We start from the raw sequence: 18,634 nt of genomic DNA, 5'->3' as shown, positions 1-18,634 counted from the left end.
GGAGACACTGGCTTGTCTGCCCTTGTGGGTTGTGAGAAGCCAGATGCAAGGAATGCGGAAGGGCTTGCTATAAAATATGCCATGAGTCAAGGGGACATTTTCTTCCTAGTGTCTGTGCTTTGTGTATCAAATCTGTATTTTCTTGTGGTGTCTGAAAACAGGTGGATGACCTTCTGCATATATACGGTTCAGCAGCCGATGGTGTTCCCCGAGACAACACGTGGGAGGTCCAGACCTACGTTCATTTTCAGGATAATCAAGGGGTTACTATAATGATCAAGCCAGAACATAGAGTAGAAGATATTTTGACTCTTGCATGCAAGGTAATGTATTTTGCTGTGGAAATAGGTCTCAGTAGAAAGAATCATTAATGTTGCCTCCCTGTGCCTTGTAAATCTGTGTGGTTTTTAAGACCTCACTTTCTGTACTAGAGAAGAAATGAACATCTATTAATCAACATGCTTATTAATGGACATATGTATTACTTTAATTAGCATTCTTCTTCATCTTTTAGAGGAGGGAGTTGTTACGTTATGGCCCCTCGCCTTCATGAAGAACCTGGGCTGTTTTACTGAAATTCTTTGTAGACCTTTATAGCTAGAATAATTCTGAAGCCTTGTTTAAGTTCCTTAGAGACAGGGCTCTGTTAAGAAAGTGGCGGAAACTTTGAAATAGTTCGGTTTACTCCTGAGCAGTTTTATCGGGTTTCTCTAGATTAAATGAGTAGCTTGATACTATTCATAGTTGCTTCGTGGGGATTGTTAGTGGTGTTTTACTCTTTATTCAAATTGGGTTTTGTTTCTGAAAAGAACGTTTAAGCTGTCTTCAAGAGAGCTTGCTGAGGTCATAGACTGAACATCAGAGCAGAGGTTTTTCATCCACCAGGTGGCGCAGTAGAGCTGAACACTTTTTAAGTTTTCAGAGAAAAATGCCATCAAACACCTGGAATGGTGAGAAAAGGCGTGTGGACTTTGGTAACTCTTTACCATGTATACTTAATAGATATGAATAATCTTTACTTTTTTCTTTTACTATTCCCACTTTGAATTAAGCCTTAAGATACCAGACATTTATACATGCAGCTTCCATTCTTACGAATCTCGTGTCCTTTTACTCTGTTATGTAATGTTTTTATTCAGACAACCAACAGTATTGTTTTCTACCAGCAGCACGAGTTATGAGTTCATAAGTCTTATAAGTGATAGAGGATGCCAGAAATCGGAGTGGGTCAGTTACACCCAGTTACTCTGAATGAATGAGTGTGTGTGTCGACATTTTCCTTTTGAAACATTTCTGGGGTAGGAAATTCCTAATTCTGAAGTCTGTAGAATAGAAGAGTGTTCCCATTTCACACAGTTTCTCTTCTTCATTAATGAGAGACAACTTAGGTAAAACCAGCGTATAAAATGACAGTATTTGCGGAGATGGTAAGATCTAGTCTAGTCTATCAGATAATATACTCCCGTAAGTTCTTAAAAATACATCTCTTGCTTTTAGTGATAAACAGTGTCATTTAGAGAAAACCTAATTAAAAATAATTATTTGTCCCCCGTCTTTCTTTTTATTTATTTATTTTTATTTTGCACATTTAAATTTTAGCTCTCAGATACGGGTTTAAACTCCACTCACCATATATAGTATTTCCTTCAGAAATTTCCACTTTGATTTTTAATGGACAACGATGAATTTAGAAAGAACATTGAAAATCTAAATAGCTATCTTTTCTTTACAGATGAGGCAGCTGGAACCCAGCCACTATGGCCTGCAACTCCGAAAATTAGTGGATGAAAACATGGAGTACTGTGTCCCTGCGCTGTATGAATTCATGCAAGAACAGGCAAGTGCTTTGAACCACATCCATGGCCTCTTGATTTTAAAAGTCAGTAATTTGTCGGGGGTGGGGGGTCTGGGGGGCTCAGTTGGTTAAGTGTCTGACTCGATCTTGGCTCAGGTCTTGATCTCAGGACTGTGAGTTCAAGCCCTGTGTTGAGCTCCATGCTGGGTGTGGAGCCTACTTAAAAAAATAATAAGTATATAATTTGTAAGGGAGAGAGGAATTCTGTGTTAATTTGGCATCCAGTTTGGATATCATTAAAATAAATTTCCAAAGGGGTACCTGGGTGGTTCAGTCTGTTGAGCGTCTGACTCTTGGTTTCTGCTCAGGTCATGATTTCAGGGTCCTGGGATTCAGAAAGCCATCTGCCTCTCCCTCTCCATCTACTCCTCCCAACTCGTGCACGCTCTCTCCCTGCCTCTCTCTCTCTGTCTCACTCTATCTCATAAATAACTTTTCTCTCGAAAAAATAAAAAAAAATCTTTAAAGAAATTTCCAAAAGATCATGACATTAAACGTTTTGATTTTGTTGTTTTTTCCTTTTCTAGGTTTATGATGAAATAGAAATCTTTCCACTGAATGTTTACGACGTGCAGCTCACGAAGACCGGAAGCGTGTCTGACTTTGGTGAGCGCAGGAGCCCAGTCGGAGAGCCGCATTGTCCGTCTGTGTCTAGTTTGCTCCAGTATCTTTGGACCTAATATTTTTTTCTTTACATTTACATGTTCAGTGTCAACCATGACAGTAGTTTCCGAACTTCCTCTCCCTTTCTTCATGTCTATGTATTTATATTAGGCTCAAAAGATACTTATTAATATGAGGGGGAAATGCCAAAGTAATTAAAAGGAATAAATATAAAAATTGGTGAGTTTGAAAGTATGGTGGTGAGAGTAACACAATGAATTTACTTTTTTGAGCTGAGTAAGTCCCGATTCTCCTCCGTGTCTTTGCTCTCAGCTCTTTACTCACCAGGAGTGGCGCCGTTCATGGCTTCTCCTGCCGTGTTCCCTCCTCTCCGTGGAAATCCACCTGCCCCCAGGAACTAACTAAAGGTCTAACTTTCTTAAAGAGGGCTTATCTGATTGCTTTACCTTCAGTTTAAAAATTAAGGGTCAATATTATCCAAATCACTTTGTAATACTTGATTTTTGCATTTCCATTTGTTTGTCTTTAAACTTGGCTTTGAGCTCCTTTTGGACTGAGCTCATGTCCTACAGTTCGTTTCAATATTTTATTCTGTCTTTGACAGAATATGGGAACTCAGTAATTAGACAATGATCAATACATAGCTCCATAAAAGACTATTATCTTGTTGAATACATCGATGTAATTTTTCTCCTTTAAAATGAATCCAGCTGATCAAATTCCAGTTATTGTAATATGTTAGTTTTCTTGAGATTTGTTCTTTGTGTCTTTTTTTAAATTGATATAATTGACAAGTTCTTTGTTTTTTAATTTAGTCTTTTTTTTTTTTTAAGATTTTATTTATTTATTTGACAGAGATCACAAGTAGGCAGAGAGGCAGGCAGAGAGAGAGGAGAAAGCAGGAAGCAGGCTCCCTGCTGAGCAGATCCCAGGACCCCAAGACAATGACCCCGGGACCCAGGGACAATGACCTGAGGTGAAGGCAAAGGCCTTAACCCACCGAGCTGCCCAGGCGCCCTTAATTTAGTCTGTTTTGACCCGGTGTTATATCGGTTTTCCCTCTGAAGTCTTCTTAGCATTTTGTCTGTATTCTGTTGACCTTCACTCTACTTTCCTTGGTGGGTGTTTGGGAATCTTCTTTGCATTGAAGTGCCTGAAGAACTGAAGGGAGATACTTGCAAGCATGCTTTGTGGTAATCACAGTCTGCCAGAGGCACAGAGGAAAAGGGTGAGGGGGACCCATTGTTCTTCTTAATGTCAAAGAACTCCCGGTATTATGGAACCCAGGCAGGGGAGCAAGTGCTCCCAACTGTGGAATCAGAGGGAAGGGCACACCCAGGTGAGGGAGATGCGTTTAGGGGCAGGCCTGCCTCACCTCGGTTTTTGCGTGTAGTCACCTTTAGGGCAGCTACGGTAGGCATCCAAGTAGCTTTCCGCCTACTAAAAATGCTTAACCCCCATACAGAGTTGTTTGGTAACAAATTACTTTGTATCAAACCCAATTTTAATTTATCTCAATAGTAGTACTTTTTGGTTTCAACGTCTAAAAAAATATCATAAAAAATTTAAATTGTGGTCAAACAGCCATAACAGAGTTTACCATGGTAACCATTAAGAATGGTTAAAAATGACAGCTTAGTGACATTAAATACATTCCTTTGCCGTGCAGCCATGAACAGGGTCCATGTTCAGAACCATTTCCATGTTGAAACCTGGGACTCTGTAACTTGTAAATGGTCACTCCCAGTTCCTCCTCCCACCCCCCACCAACCACCATTCTGCTTTCTGCCTCTATGGATTCGACGGCTGTCAGTCTCTGAGACCAGTGGAATCATACAGTATTTATTTGTTCTTTTGTGACTGGCTTCTGTCACCCAGCATAACGTCCTCAGGGTTTGTCCGTGGGATAGCACGGGTTGGATCTTTCCTTTTTAGGAGTTCCCTTGTGTGTGCATACTGCTTTGTGTTTATCCGTCCGTCTGTTCAGAGACGGTCTGGTTGCGTCCACCTTTCGGTTGCGGTAAATAATGCTGCTGGAGACATGGGTGCAGCATCTCTGCTCTCCAGCAAGGTCATGCCCTCCTTGATCCTTTAGATCTGACATGTTCCTGTTTCTCTGCCCCTGCCGGAGAGCTGTGCTTTCTCAATACCTGTAACGTGACTTCCCTGACACTGCATACTTAGGAGAAAAGATGCTTGGCGGCGGGGGTTGGGGGGTGGGGGTGGGGGGTGCTGCTGATGGAGTTGGAGAAATTAACCAGCGTGCGGAATTTAGACCTGTTCTCTTCTCTTCCTGCCACTCACAGGGTTTGCAGTGACAGCGCAGGTGGACGAGCATCAGCATCTCAGCCGCATACTGATAAGCGACGTTCTCCCTGACGGCTTGGCATATGGAGAAGGTCCGTGCGGCACAGAGTGTCTCTGTGCTCTCTCAGTTCAACACTGTGGGATGCAGTCTGCCTCGGGAAAGTCTCGTTACAGTTTTGTCAGAGAATGGTTTCTCCTAGCGTTAGAAAAAAGTACACTTGATAGTTTAATTGAAAATGCATATGCGCATATATTTTTATATATGCATATATGTCTACCTATATATGTGGAGAGAGAGAGAGAATTTGTAGGGGGAGGTGTTTTGAAGGAGAGCATGTGTACACACAGGCAGTGTGCAGACAGGGAAAGGAAACAGAAAGCCAGACAGACACAGGTAAATGTTGTTCTTCATGGCATTTAACATCAGGTAAATAGAAGAACAATGAATTTGAATGAGGGTCAAATGGTATCCCCCCCCCCTTTTTTTAAGATTTATTGATTTACTTTAGAGGGAACATGCATGATCGGGGGGTGGGCAGAGGGAAAGACTATGCAGCAGAGGCCCTGCTGAGCTCGGAGCCCTTGGCTCAAGACCCTGAGATGCGACCTGAGCTGAAATCAAGAGGGGGACCCTCAACCATCTGAGCCACCCACTCACTCACAGGAACTCACTGTTCCTTCTGGGGGCACCGGGCTGGCTCAGTCCATAGAGCACAGGACTCTTGTCATGAGTTTAAGCCCCACGTTAGGCAGAAAGCTTACTTAAAACAAAAAACAAAACCCCCAAACTGTCCCTTTTAATCCTGGCTTTGAGAGACCTGTCATGTGTTGTCAGGAGCCTTGCAATCTGTGCATTTTGGCCTTTCTTCGAAGACAGCCGCGGGATGGTCCCTGTGAATCCATGGTTGGAGTTCCTAGCTGTCCTTCACCGTCATGTTAAAAGAACTTCCCTCAGTCACCTCCCTTCTCTTCCTTTTGTTTCCTCTTCCTTGTTCTCAGGGTTGAGAAAGGGCAATGAAATCATGACCTTAAATGGGGAAGCTGTGTCTCACCTTGACCTGAAGCAGATGGAGGCCTTGTTTTCCGAGCAGAGCGTCGGGCTCACTCTGATTGCCCGGCCGCCAGAGACAAAAGGCACCTTGTGCTCATCCTGGTCAGACAGTGACCTGTTCTCAAGGGACCAGAAGCATCTGCTGCCCCCTCCGAACCAGTCCCAGCTTCTGGAGGAGTTCCTGGACAACTTTAAAAAGAATACAACCAACGGTAAGGCTGTGTTCTTTCTTCCTTCTTCACGCTGGTGTCGACAGCTGATATTTTTAGGCTGTAATTTTGCTTGCAAACTTAGATTATTTAGGCTGTTCAAGGAATGCTTTCTCATTTATTAGGAGAAGAACACAGATGCCAACCAAGTAGATTTAATCAAAATTTCATGCACTGTAGAAATTATAACACTTCCATGGAAGTAGAAAATAAATGTCTGCCCAAGAGAATATTCTTTAAACTCAAAGAATCTTTCAAAAAAAAAAATCATCCAGGATAGTTTTATATTCTAATTGCTTTGTGATTGAAGGTAGATGAAGACCAACGTAAGTGACAAAGTTTTCTTATTCAGTTGAATCTAAGGCAAAAAAAACCCATTTTGCAGCAACCTTGTGGGTTCTTAGAAGACTGGGTACAGTTTCATTCTTTACATCTTCCATAGGTACCTTGTTGGCGCAGCAGGTAGTGCATCAGTCTTATAATTTTTTTAAAGATTCTGTTTATTATTTACTTGACAGAGCACAAGCAGGGGGAGCAGCAGGCAGAGGGAGAGGCAGGCTCCCCACAGAGCAGGGGGTGCCCGATGCAGGAGTTGACTCCAGGACCCCGTGATCATGACCTGAGCCGAAGGCAGATGCTTAACCAACCAACGGCGCCGCTGAGGCGCTCCTCAGGCTCATAATTCTTTACCTCTTTTGTTAAGTGGCTACTTTTTCCATGAACTGCAAGCTTTTCATGTAGTTCATAAATTTTAGAATTTCGGCAAGGCTTAAAAGTGAAAAGTTGTGGGACACCTGGGTGGCTCGATCGGTTGAGGTGGCTGCCTTCAGCTCAGGTCATGATCTCAGGGTCCTGGGATCGAGCCCCGCATGGGGCTCCTTGCTCAGCAGGGAGCCTGCTTCTCCCTCTGCCTCCGCCCTTACCTCCCTCTGCTTGTGCTCTCTCCCTCTCTCCCTGACAAATAAATAAGTAAAATCTTCAATTAAAAAAAAAAAAAGGAAAAGTTGTATGCCAACTTATTTATCTAGAAATAAAATTTCAACATGAAGAAGTAATCTGAAAGTCTGGATTTCTGAGTTTATTAATTCTTGCATAGTCCATATGCTCCAGGCAAGTAAATCAAAGGCTCCCACTATTGCTGCAAACCTGTAGGTTCCCTCTGTATCCCTAAAAGAAGATGGTCAAGCCCCCACATGAGACAGAGCGTAGGGCTGCACCCAGGAGAGAGCCCTTTATGTTATGTGGACACAGAGGAAATTTTTCTTTAAGATTTAGATATTAATTAATTAATTAATTAATTTAGCCAACTCGAGCAGAGGGAGGGACAGAGGGCAAGGAGAGAGTCTCAAGCAGCCTTCTGCACTTGAGCACAGAGCCTGACGCAGGACTAGATCTCACCACCCTGCGATCACGACCTGAGCCGAAACCAAGAGTAGGACCCTCAGCCGGCTGAGCCATCCAGGCAGCCCCCACTCAAAGGAACTTTTATACTTAATTGCAGCGATAATGGAGTTCCACTTGAAATCTCTGCGTGATTACTAGAAATGAAGGAAACACACAACAAGAGAAGTTGTTCGGACAGAGTGCATTATAAAGTGAGTTTATTAGGTCATTTTTGGAATTAAAAAATCAGATGTAAGATTTGTGGTTCAATAAGGTGTATAGTGCTTTCCTCTCTTGGGGCTTCACTCCAATTTAAAATGCCATTAAATTGACTATTGGCATATAAAAGCAGATATCGTAAAGCAGAACTTGTGATGGAATTAATGAATTACTTAGTTATATTAGGGCCATCAGTCACTCACCCTGGGCTCTGGTACGGGCCTGAGCATTCCACGTAATACATGCGTGTGTCCATACATTGGATTCATTATTCATGAGGGATACATTCACTGCCCATTAGATATCTATGTATTTTGTCATAATAAGAGATTACTGCAGAGTCTGTAACACTTTTGGTACTGCAGGAATGAATTTCTATAGAAAGCAGCCAAAGTGGCAAATTTGCCTTTTTTTTTTTTTTTTTTAAATAGTAAGGATGAAGCAGGTCAGCTAAGCCTGTTTACTCCTTTTCATTTGTTTCGCACAGAAACAATTCAAAGAGGCCCTGGGTCAAATTGCCATTCTGTGGGGCGCCTGGGTGCCTCAGTGGGTTAAGCATCTGCCTTGAGCTCAGGTCCTGATCTCAGGGTCCTGGGATCGAGTTCCGCATCGGGCTCCTTGCTGAGCAGGGAGTCTGCTTCTCCCTCTCCCTTTTCCCCTCCTCACTCGTGCATGCTCTCTGTCTCTGTCTCTCTCTCATGCTCCCTCTCTTTCTTTCAAATAAGTAAATAAAATCTTAAAAAAATAAAAAAAGATAGCCATTCTATCACTCACCTCAGGGGGCCATCCTCCTGGTGGAAACCTTTATAACTTATGGAGAGCTGCTGCCGTGGAGACGGATGGCTTAGAGCGTCCGCTGCCAGTGCTTTCCTGCAGCTGGTCCCACAGGTGCATGCACGGCTGCCCTCCCCCTCCCCCCCGCCCGCTCCCGTCAGGGCCCTGCTGCACGCAGGAGAGAGCCCTTGACCCCTCCCTGGTTTCCTGGCGAGGCCCCGAGTCTGGAGGGGCTGGTGGGGCTGAGCCGTGCTCCCCAGGAGCGCCCTGCCGCCCTTCTGCCTGCAGTTCCGCTCTCTGCCTCCCTCCCTGTTCTTAGTAACGTGCTTCGGTGGAAAACGGAATGGCCACGAGGGCAGCTTCCCCCCACAGTTTGCAGATACAGAATTCGTTTTCTTTTTGAAGCGGTGCTTGTGAAGGAAGACAGCGCCTGTGAGTGACCGTCTCAGAAAGACGCCTGTGTGTCTGTAAGGTTGGGGGGAAAGAAAACAAGGGGCCAGGGCGGAGACGATGAGAGGCGCGAGTCCCTCGTTTGCACACAGTCTCGAGACTGCGCCCAGGGGCCTTGCGTGGGGCAGGGAGAGGGAAGGTGACACGAGGTGGCACATGAGGTGGGGTGACCCGCACGCAGGCCGGTGCGTCCAACTGAATTCGGGTCCTGGCTGGGCCTGCGCGGGTGCGGCCTCAGGGCAGCCCTCAGCCGGGGAACCATGGGCGCAGGTGGGGGGCTCCGAGCTTCCTTACCCGCTGCGGGGACAGTTCTTTGGTGTGTACCATGATTCAGCAAGGGGTTCTGGTAAACCTGAGCCCCACGTGTATGGAGCAACCTTGTTTTCACGCCTTTGATGGGCTTCCTCCCTTCTCGGTCTCACCTTCCCTATGTCCTCCCTTGGACCTCTTGGGATCACCTTCCAAATAAACGTGTAAACTCACGTCCTCGGCATGGACGCTGCTTATGGGGGAGCCCATATGAAGACATCGAGCCTTGATTTCTCGTCTGGAAGACACGGTTTCGCCCCTCACCCAAATAGGTCCCTACGAGGGAGCCCACATCTGTGTGTGTGTCTGGCCGAGCTCCTTAGGCGTCAGGAGTTCCGAAAACAGGATTCTTCTCTTCCCTGTCCTCTGCAGCTCAATGTCCCATGAAAAATGACCTTGCTTTACTTTGGCAATGAATCAGAAAACAGTAGTCCCGTTTTCTTGCTAAGAAGGTTAAAAATTACACAAAGGGAAGAACTTAAATGAGTTTGATAAACAACTTTTCATTCAACTTTGAGTTACACTCAGAGTCTGCCTTCCCCTCAGTTTCATGTTTCCCTCCGCGTTACCAGAGGCAGCCCCAGCCCAGGCCTCGGAAAGGACGGTTTCCCGTTTTGTTTTCCGGAGAAGCCAGTCCTCTGTCTGTTAATAAAAAACAAACAGCGGGTGGTTTGGAAGGGAAGGCCTGTGTTTTGTAAGAACGTAACGTAAGAATATGTAACGTAAGAATATGAGACGGTCAAGGAAGTAGCTGCAGGGTAGTTTTGGGCATATCTTGACTGTCTGTGATGAAGGTTTACTGATCCCGTATTTCATGCTTAAAACGTGTGAGGCTCTGGGAATAAGCTGCATTGGGCTTAGGGCTTTTGGTCTACTTGTGGTTTTGGTCAGGTATCCAGACATTTGTGTTTTGTTAACTTTAGTCTTTTGCTCGGGTTAGAGCAAAACCAAACACCCTTCTTATTTACATACCTGACCGAAAAAAGTGCCGGCACAAGTAGCAGGTTCCAAGGAGCCCGGGCAAGGATGGTAGCTTGCTCTTCAGCATCTTTGCTTTTCTAGAAAAGAAGCATGCTACTGACATTCGAGACTCTTTGATACGTGCCCCAATTGGGGAAATGGTTTGAGAACCATTGAAGACTCTCCCGCTGAGCTTGGGAAATGCGCATCAGAGAGCCTCCTGCAGGAGGTCTGGGGTAGTGCAGGCTCCATTGTTAACCGGGTTCTCTCTTGGGGTGGGGGGGCTGGGTGGGGAGGGACATTAGTCTGACCCCGGGAGGTGGGACGTACTCTTTCTTGAACCCTTGCTTGCCAAGGGTTTGAGGATTACATGAGATCATCTGTGTCAAGTTTCTCAGCAAGTGATAGCTGTTGTGTTTGCCTGTTGTTCCTCTACCGGTGGGGGGGGATTATGTGCCCCAGACCACCGCCACTGTCCTGAGTAGCTCAGATGCAGTCTGCTGACCAGTGAGCTCAGCTCATTTGTGCTGCAGTGCGCCCTCCAGAGACACAGGCCCATTCGGCAAATCGAGTACACCAAGCAGTCATGGGCTTCCTGTGGCCTCCATGAAGAGCGCAGCAGAGGGGAGCACATCTAGAACTGATGTGTTAAGTTCCTGAGTGACCCATTTGATTCTTGCCTCTAAGGGTCTGGCTTTCTGTTTGGGTTATCTGCTGCGGAAAAAGCGGAGATATGTGTAGCCTGTATTGGATGGGTGCGGGAATCCCGTCTGTAAAGCCTTATTACGGAGAGGGTAATGGTGCAGCTGGAATCCCCCAAAGAGGCTGGTGTTGGTTTCGAGCCACCAAGGCCACCAGGGGAGGGCTTGGGTGTGCCAGGCCCCTGATGATCCCATATTCCTCTTCCTGCCTGTGCGTGTGTGTGTGTGTGTGTGTGTGTGTGTGGTTTAGATTGAAAGTCCCTTTTCTTGGGTATGGCATCATTTTGAGAAATTCCAGCAGATTTTTGAGAGTGTCCTGTTGGGCCTAGAGTTTCTGAACAAAGTCTTTCTGTCAGCGTGGAACTTGTTGTAACAGTCAGACGTCGTCTCCGTCTGTAAATAGCGATTAACACTGTGCCGGGCGAGTCGGGGTGCACTCCACAGACAGAAGAGACAGGACTTAGGTTCCGGCCCCCACTCCGACGGCATCAGCCCAGCAGTGCTCACCCGATGAGGAAGGTAATTGCAGCCTGAGGTTCTTTTTTTAATTCCCCACCCGGTGCTGAATCATTCTCGTTCTGAATTGATGTATGAGCAGTGTAGGTCCCAAAGCTACCAGAAGCCACTTAGATGCAGATTTGCTCTTTGGAAGGAATTGCTCCTGGGAATTGTAACGTGTCCCTTATACAGCTTGTCACCAGGGGCGGGGGGCACGGGGGTGGAATTGCATAGCTGGCTCTGATGTGGCAAACCCACTGATTTCCTGTTGGTGAGGATGAGGGCATTTTGGTTTCCACAGCCTGGTGTAGGATGACGAACAGCATTTAGCTCAGGGAGTGCTGTTTGTGTGTGTGATCGCTGCTAAGGCGGCTGGCCTGCGGACGCCCCAGATGCCCAGATGTAAAAATGTAGGAGTTCCTAAGGATGACTGGTGCATTAAAAAATTTTGAAGAAGGGGCACCTGGGTGGCTTAGTTGGTTAAGCATCTGCGTTCGGCTCAGGTCATGATCTCAGGGTCCCGGGATCGAGCCCTTCATCGGGCTCCCTGCTTAGCGGGGAGCCAGTTTCTCCCTCACCCTCTGCCTGCTGTTTCCCCTGCTTGTGCTCTCTCTGTCTAATAAATAAATCTTTTTTAAAAATTTAAGAAAATATGAGTGAGAAATAGACTGCTTTACCAGGACACAGAATGTTGGTCTTAGAATCTTCATTGCGAATAACAGTGTTGAAGGTGCTTGTCTGTTTCATCATTTCCATCCACGTGAGTGTGTGGTTTTCCCGAGCTGAGCAGGGAGTTACAGACCTTGGATACAGACTCTCTTCTCCAGCTTGGTGTTGTTGGGACATTTTGTCCCTTTTTTTCATTCTTCACCCTTCATTTATTCACTTGTTTATTTAACAGACAAGCAATAACGTTCTGCTTAATGTTGCAGATACATAAAGATGAATTAGACGTTATTTTCTATCCTCAAGAAGCTCTTGTTGAGTGGGGAAAGTAAAAAGCTTGTAAATAATAATTCACTATTTAAAAATCCTTTTCAAAAAAGAAGTTGTTCAGCTCAGGGGTGCCTGGGTGGCTCAGCGGGTTAAAGCCTCTGCCTTCAGCTCAGGTCATGATCCCAGGGTCCTGGGATCGAGCCCCACATCGGGCTCTTTGCTCAGCAGGGAGCCTGCTTCCCTCTCTCTCTCTGCCTGTCTCTCTGCCTACTTGTGATCTCTGTCTGTCAAATAAATAAATCTTTAAAAAAAAAAAAGTTCAGCTCAGAGGTAGAATTCCCACTGATTTTTCTGTTTATTTTGAGCAAAAGTTCCAAAAGAGAGACGTGAGAAATGGGGGAAAGGTGATTAGCATTTGCCTTGAGCACCGTAGCTGGGCAGTTACCTGTGGGGGTGTGTGTAGTGTGGGGTCTGGAGGGCATTTCACATATAGCACATAGAGCTCACCAGGCTAGTGTGTGAGTGGGAAATAAAATTGGAAAGCCTGTTGGGGCCAGATTGTAGAAAACCCATAATTGCAGGAATCTGTAACATGTCCTGGCCTGTATCTAAAAAAACAAAAACAAAAAACAAAACAAAACCCTGAAAAACTGGTGAGTATTGCATTACTCTCCTGCCTTGTGCAAAATGCAGAGGATTTATTGGTCACTTATTTTCTTTTTTAAAAAGATTTTATTTATTTATTAGAGTGAGAGAGAGAGCGTGCACATGGGTGTGAGGGGCAGAGGCAGAGGGAGGAGCAGACTTTGCTGAGCAGGGACCCTCTCCCCCCACCCCAAGGCGGGGGGGCTTATCCCAGGACTCTGGGATCATGACCTGAGCTGAAGGCAGATGCTTAACCAACTGAGCCACCCAGGTCTTTGGTCGTTGTTTTCAATGACCAGAAGACCTTGCAAAAGAAATACTCAAATAAATGTGGTTCCTCCCCGCCAACGTGGGGAAGAAGGAATGAATAAATGCATTACTGAAGGTGTTCTATAAAACCAAAGTGCTCCTCCACATGTGAAGCCATGGCCAGGAAGGGTGTGGTCCTCGCAGTGGTGGTTGGGGGGCTACCCTGCTGACTTGTGGTGGGGGTGCCCCATAGCTGGGAGGATGAGGCATTGTTGGAACTGAGGGGGACCTGGTAGATACAGTTGGCCTGCATTTTGAGTTAAAAACCAGTCCCAATAGTAAGTGGAAATTTATCTTTCAGGTAAAAATCTACAGAATTTCTTTGATGAACACTGTATGAAATTTCCGTGGGCGATGTCCCTTTCACTAGCTCTTTGAGAGTTTGGGAGGACTGCGTCAAATCTTGTCCCCCGCACTGGCTGAGTGAGCCGCCTAGAGCAGTTAGTCGTGGTTGAAAGAGGAAGCTTTATAGGCTTTTACCTGAAAGAAAATAAACCTCTGACTCTTCTGCGGCTGTCATGAGTACTGATTGCTGAATGGTGCTTGTCTGCGTTTCCATGTTTGTTCTTTGTAATGGGCTTAGAAATGAATTCTACTGCAGACTTCCTCCTTCCTTGAGAAGGAATTGAGACCATCAGGAAGGACCAGGTGGGGATATCTCTTCCTGAGCTTTCCCTTCTAGAGACAGCTATGTTGTGACTGTGTCTTTCATTATTTGGATTATACACATGTCTGGTGTGACATCCCAGTGGTGCGAAGGGTTCAACAGTGAAAGCTGTGCAGGGAAGTGGTTAAGAACATGGCTACTGCTCTTGTAACTTGGGGTCTTGCTCCAGGTTTGGACTAGCTGTGGCGCGTTGGTTGGGCACGCCTCTTAATCTGTTTGTGCTTGCTTTTCGCAGCCATAAACTAGTCTAGGGTTTTTATGGGATTAATGAGCTAATAATTTGGGAAGAACTAGATAGTGGCACATAGCAAAAATCACATAAGCATTTAACTGAATAAAATAGATGAATTTATCCCACTCTGTACTTAGCCACCCACTTTCTCACCCAGAGGTAATCATTGTTCTTAGTTTCTTTCTCATTCCAGTCTGGAGACTCTTAAATGTTGGTGAAAATGGTAGGGCCTTTTTCTGCTCTGTTTTATTGAATTGTTTTTGTCCATGGCTATGGTAGGCAGATAATGCCATACCATAGCCAATAATGACCACATGCTAATCCCCAGAACCTGTGAATATGGCAAAAGAAGTTAGGTGGCAGAAGGAACTTCAGTGATGTCATTGGATCAAGGAGTTGAGATGGAGAAATTCTCCTGGATTATCCGGTGGGCCCACTGTAAAACTGAGGCTGGAGAGTCCGAATCAGAGATGTAGGGACATAAAGAGATTGGAGTGATACAGGCTGGTGAGTGAGGTAATGGGTGCAGCTTCTAGAAGTTGCAGAGACACGGGAACAGATTCTCTCCTCCAGCCTCCAGAGGGACCATGGCCCAGGTGGACCCATTTCAGTCTTCTGACCTCCAGAAGTGTAAGATAATAAATTTGTGTTTATGTGTCAAGCACTGTGTTTGATGGCTGAGGTGCAGAAATGAAGAACCATAGCCCCAAGAAGTGAAACCATATGACCATTGATTCTCTCTGCGAGCACAAGGAATAACACTGAGAACATGGGGAGAGGGAGAAGAGAAGTGAGTTGGGGGAAATCGGAGGGGGAGACAAACCATGAGAGACTGTGGACTCAGAAACAGACTGAGGGTTTTGGATGGGAGGGAGGTGGGGGGTTGGGTGAGCCTGGTGGTGAGTATTAAGGAGGGCACATATTGCGTGGAGCACTGGGTATGGTGCATAAACAATGAATTTTGGAACACTGAAAAAAAAAATAAAATAGAATTTAAAAAAAAAAACCAACATAGCCCTGCCTTCAGGCTGCTACAGAGGAGGTGGGGTGGACGTGTGACTAGCCAACAACAATCCTAATCCGCCGTCATAACAGCTCTAGTCCCACAGTTCTAAACTTGTGGGTCTCCAGATCCTTTACTGTGAAAAATTATCAGGGACCCCAATGGGCTTTTGTTATGTGGGTTATATCTGTCAAAGTTTACTGTATTAGAAATTTAACCTGAGAGGCTCCTGGGTGGCCCAGGTGGTTGGGTGTCCAACTCTTGGTTTTGGCTCAGTCATGATCTTGGGGTCATGAGATGGAGCCCCATGTTGGGGTCTGTGCTCGGTGCAGAGTCCCTCTCCCTCTCTCCCAGCCCCTCTCCCCACTTACACACACACATACTCTCTCTCTAAAAGAAATAAAATATTTTTAAAAAAAATTAACATAAAGCATTATCTGCTTCAGAGGTACAGTAAGTAAATAAAATCTTAAAAAAATTTAAACCAAAATATTTTTAAAATATTTATTAAAATTTATTTTAATGTAAAAATGACGAATCCGTTTCATGTTAACACAGTAAGCAGATTTTTAATGAACTAGTTCTCCAAACCAAAAAAAAAAAAAAAAAAAAAAAAAAAATCAGTGAGAATAGCATTGTTTTACATTTTTGTAATCTCTTCAATGTGTGTCTTAGTAGAAGACAGCTGGGTTTTACGTCAGCATCTGCATTCAGCCTATTGCAAGTGCTTGTTTTTGTGAAAGTGATTTGAAGAAAATCCATCCTCACACAGATAATATAGTTGGCAAAGGGAGGGGTATTTTAATGATCTTTCAAATAATTGTGGATATTCTTCTTTACTATTACACCAAAACTCAACAAGTAGTAGTTCCTTCAAGGTGAATTGCATGTGGGTTCTGAAACACTGTTTGTAGACCTTCCTACTTGCTCCAATTAAAGTCCATTGACCTGTCATACACTCTGAATGGATCTTTTAGTCATGTGATTTTGTAATGTGCAGTGGTTTTTTGGAAAATATTAGATTGCTGGGTTATGCCAATCTTTCAAATATGGATGTTTCATTATACAACATTAAAATCACACTCCTTAATATCCTCACCAGTTTCATGTGGAAAAGTCTTGAGGTGTTGGGAAACTATGAAGCTCACAATGGTAGACATTGTCCAGGATTTGAATTTTTTCCAGAAAGTTTGAATTATATCTACAATACTGTCCATTTTTTCCCTTGGAAGTGACAGGCTTCCTTCGTTCATTTTATGTTTTCATTTAAAAAAAATTTTTTTAAGTAGGCTCTACGCCCACTGTGGGACTTGAACTCATGACCCTGAGATCAAGAGTTGCATGCTTTACCAACTGAGCCATCCAAGTACCCCACACTTTGTCCATTTTAAAGAAAATACTTTGTCAATTTTTTTTTGAGTAAAAATTTTTTTGTGGGGAAAATAAAAGAAGTTAGCTTAGCTTGCAACACAGTGGTGTAAGTGTGTTTTCTTGCAACAACCGTTGCATAAGAGCTGTATGGATCCTTCTCAAACATGTTCACAAGAGCTGAGTTCTAGTAGAGTCAGCTGTTTTCACTGCTTCACCGAGGACGTTGTTAATGGATGCCGGCATGTTCTCGATGGCACTGTGCGGTGATGGAGTTAGCAATGACTAGGACGGTCGGTGCCGCTGCTCTGTGCGCTACTCCATGAGCAGATCTACCCAGGACTGCCTTGCACTGCCACTGCAGGTGTCCCCAGAGTGAAAATGACCGATGACATCTAGCATTATTATTGAAAATACTTTTAAACTTGTAGGCCATTTGAGAGGGTCCCAATGGCCCCTGAAGTCGACAGACCACACTCTGAGATGGGCCATGACGGTATAGGGTCAGCAAGAATGTGTGTTCCACATTCTCAGGGCCACCTCTGAGGGACAGTCTCACTTGCGTTAAACCCTGAAGGAAGCAGAGTGTCTTTGGGGCACAAAGACGTTGTGGAGGGTGGGGGGTCAGGGTCTTGCTGAGGGGAGATGTGTGGGAGGAATCCAGGGTTTTCGGAAGGTAAGGCGCAAACGGGGGTGATGGAGAAGATAAGGCTGGACTGGTGAGCAGGGGCCAGGTCACAGAGGGTCTCGTGTGCCAGGCGGGGAAGCCAGGTGGGAGCGGGAGGGGACCTGAAGCTGCTGATCTGCCCCCTGAGAAGTGACACAGTTGTGGGCCAGGCTGGGATGGGGGGGGGGTGCTGTGGTGGAGGCGAATCCCTGAGCTCTCACCAGAGCCGTGCGCTTGGGCAGGGCAACTGTCCTTCCTCAGCACCGGGTCTCTTTTTGCTTTATCACGAGTAAGTCCCCAAACGTATCAGTGGGGCCACTCAATAAAGATTTGCTTTAAAAAAATGTAGGCACAAATGAATCAAGGATATGGGAATGGTAAGATTGAGCTTCTAAAAAGAATTTTGAAAAAACCCTCCAGGGTCTTGTGTTTCCGATATTAACTTTATTTTTCAAAAGGATGCTCATGCTTACCTTGTATCTAAAATGTGGTTTGTTTCAAGTATAAAAGGTACCGCTTGTGGCCGAGAAGGGAATCTCGGCTTTGTTTAGGAGGCTGAATTTATGGCACTTTAAAGAAATTTGACTTTGAGAGTTCTTGTTTCCATGAAGTTGGCAAATGAACTATGAAGCTTAATTTTAATTCTTAATCCTGAACTGAACCACTGAAGTTGTCTATGATGTGAGGCGTGCCATGTTCTTACCTGCCCCCCTCCCCCAGCCCCCATGGTGAGTACTCCTTACCCATGAAGAGTGCCTGAGGCCAAGCAGAGAGACTAGGGGATCTCTCTCTCTCTCTCTCTTTCTCTCTTTAATTTACTCATTAGACAAATATTTAGTGGCTGCCTGTTCTGTACGAGGCACTGTTTTTAGAAGTGCTGGAGATAGAGCAGTGAACACGACAGGTTAAAACTCCCTGAACACATGGGCATGGGCCTTACATTTCAGTGCATGGAAATCCATTTAAGCAGTAAACATAATGAAATTATATAGTGGTAAGTGTGACGGAAGACAGTGCATCTGGGGAGGAGGGACCAGGAGTAGAGCCAGGTGCAGGTGGCAGTTGTAACTAGGGCAGCAGCACTGTCGGTAGGACCGAGGCATTGGTGTAAGCTTGGAGCTGAGGGGTGGAGCCTTGCGGACATCCCGGCAGAGGGAGCAGCCGCAGGTGCCCGGAGATGGGGATGTACGTGGCGCGTTTCAGGATCGGCAAAGAGCCCAGCGTGCCCGGGGAAGAGCGAGGGGCTGGGAGCAGTGGGAAATGAGGCCCAGGAGGACATGTGAGCATCAGGGAGGACTTGATGAGGCAGCTCGAGGTCTGCGGAAAAACACGCCGTCCCGTGTTTTGGAGCAGAGAAGGGACGTGATCTGCCTGCGGCTTTCAAAGGATCAGCAGCTGCTGAGAAGAGGCTGTACGAGGCCGAGGGTGCGTGGAGGCTTCTGCAGTGATAAGTGGGGCACGATGGTG

General features: G+C 45.5%; 1 protein-coding gene across 3 annotated transcripts in view; it reads left to right on the top strand.

Moving 5' to 3' along the window:
• The window catches only part of TIAM2 (TIAM Rac1 associated GEF 2), a 228,139-nt gene that overhangs the window by 155,304 nt on the left and 54,201 nt on the right, over nucleotides 1-18,634 (top strand). For 2 of the 3 annotated variants that reach the window (XM_045080146.1, XM_045080147.1), the window contains 5 exons: nucleotides 162-323; nucleotides 1,733-1,837; nucleotides 2,383-2,461; nucleotides 4,786-4,878; nucleotides 5,786-6,049. In XM_045080146.1, the coding sequence (XP_044936081.1) occupies nucleotides 162-323; nucleotides 1,733-1,837; nucleotides 2,383-2,461; nucleotides 4,786-4,878; nucleotides 5,786-6,049 (703 nt within the window). Of the gene's footprint in view, nucleotides 1-161; nucleotides 324-1,732; nucleotides 1,838-2,382; nucleotides 2,462-4,785; nucleotides 4,879-5,785; nucleotides 6,050-18,634 lie in introns of those variants that run through there. The other variant, XM_045080149.1, reaches the window with a different exon arrangement.

Source organism: Mustela putorius, unplaced genomic scaffold, assembly GCF_011764305.1.
Source record: "Mustela putorius furo isolate JIRA1106 unplaced genomic scaffold, ASM1176430v1.1 tig00000450_pilon_pilon_pilon, whole genome shotgun sequence".
Lineage (NCBI taxonomy): Eukaryota > Metazoa > Chordata > Mammalia > Carnivora > Mustelidae > Mustela > Mustela putorius.
This window is presented reverse-complemented; position numbering and strand designations above follow the sequence as displayed.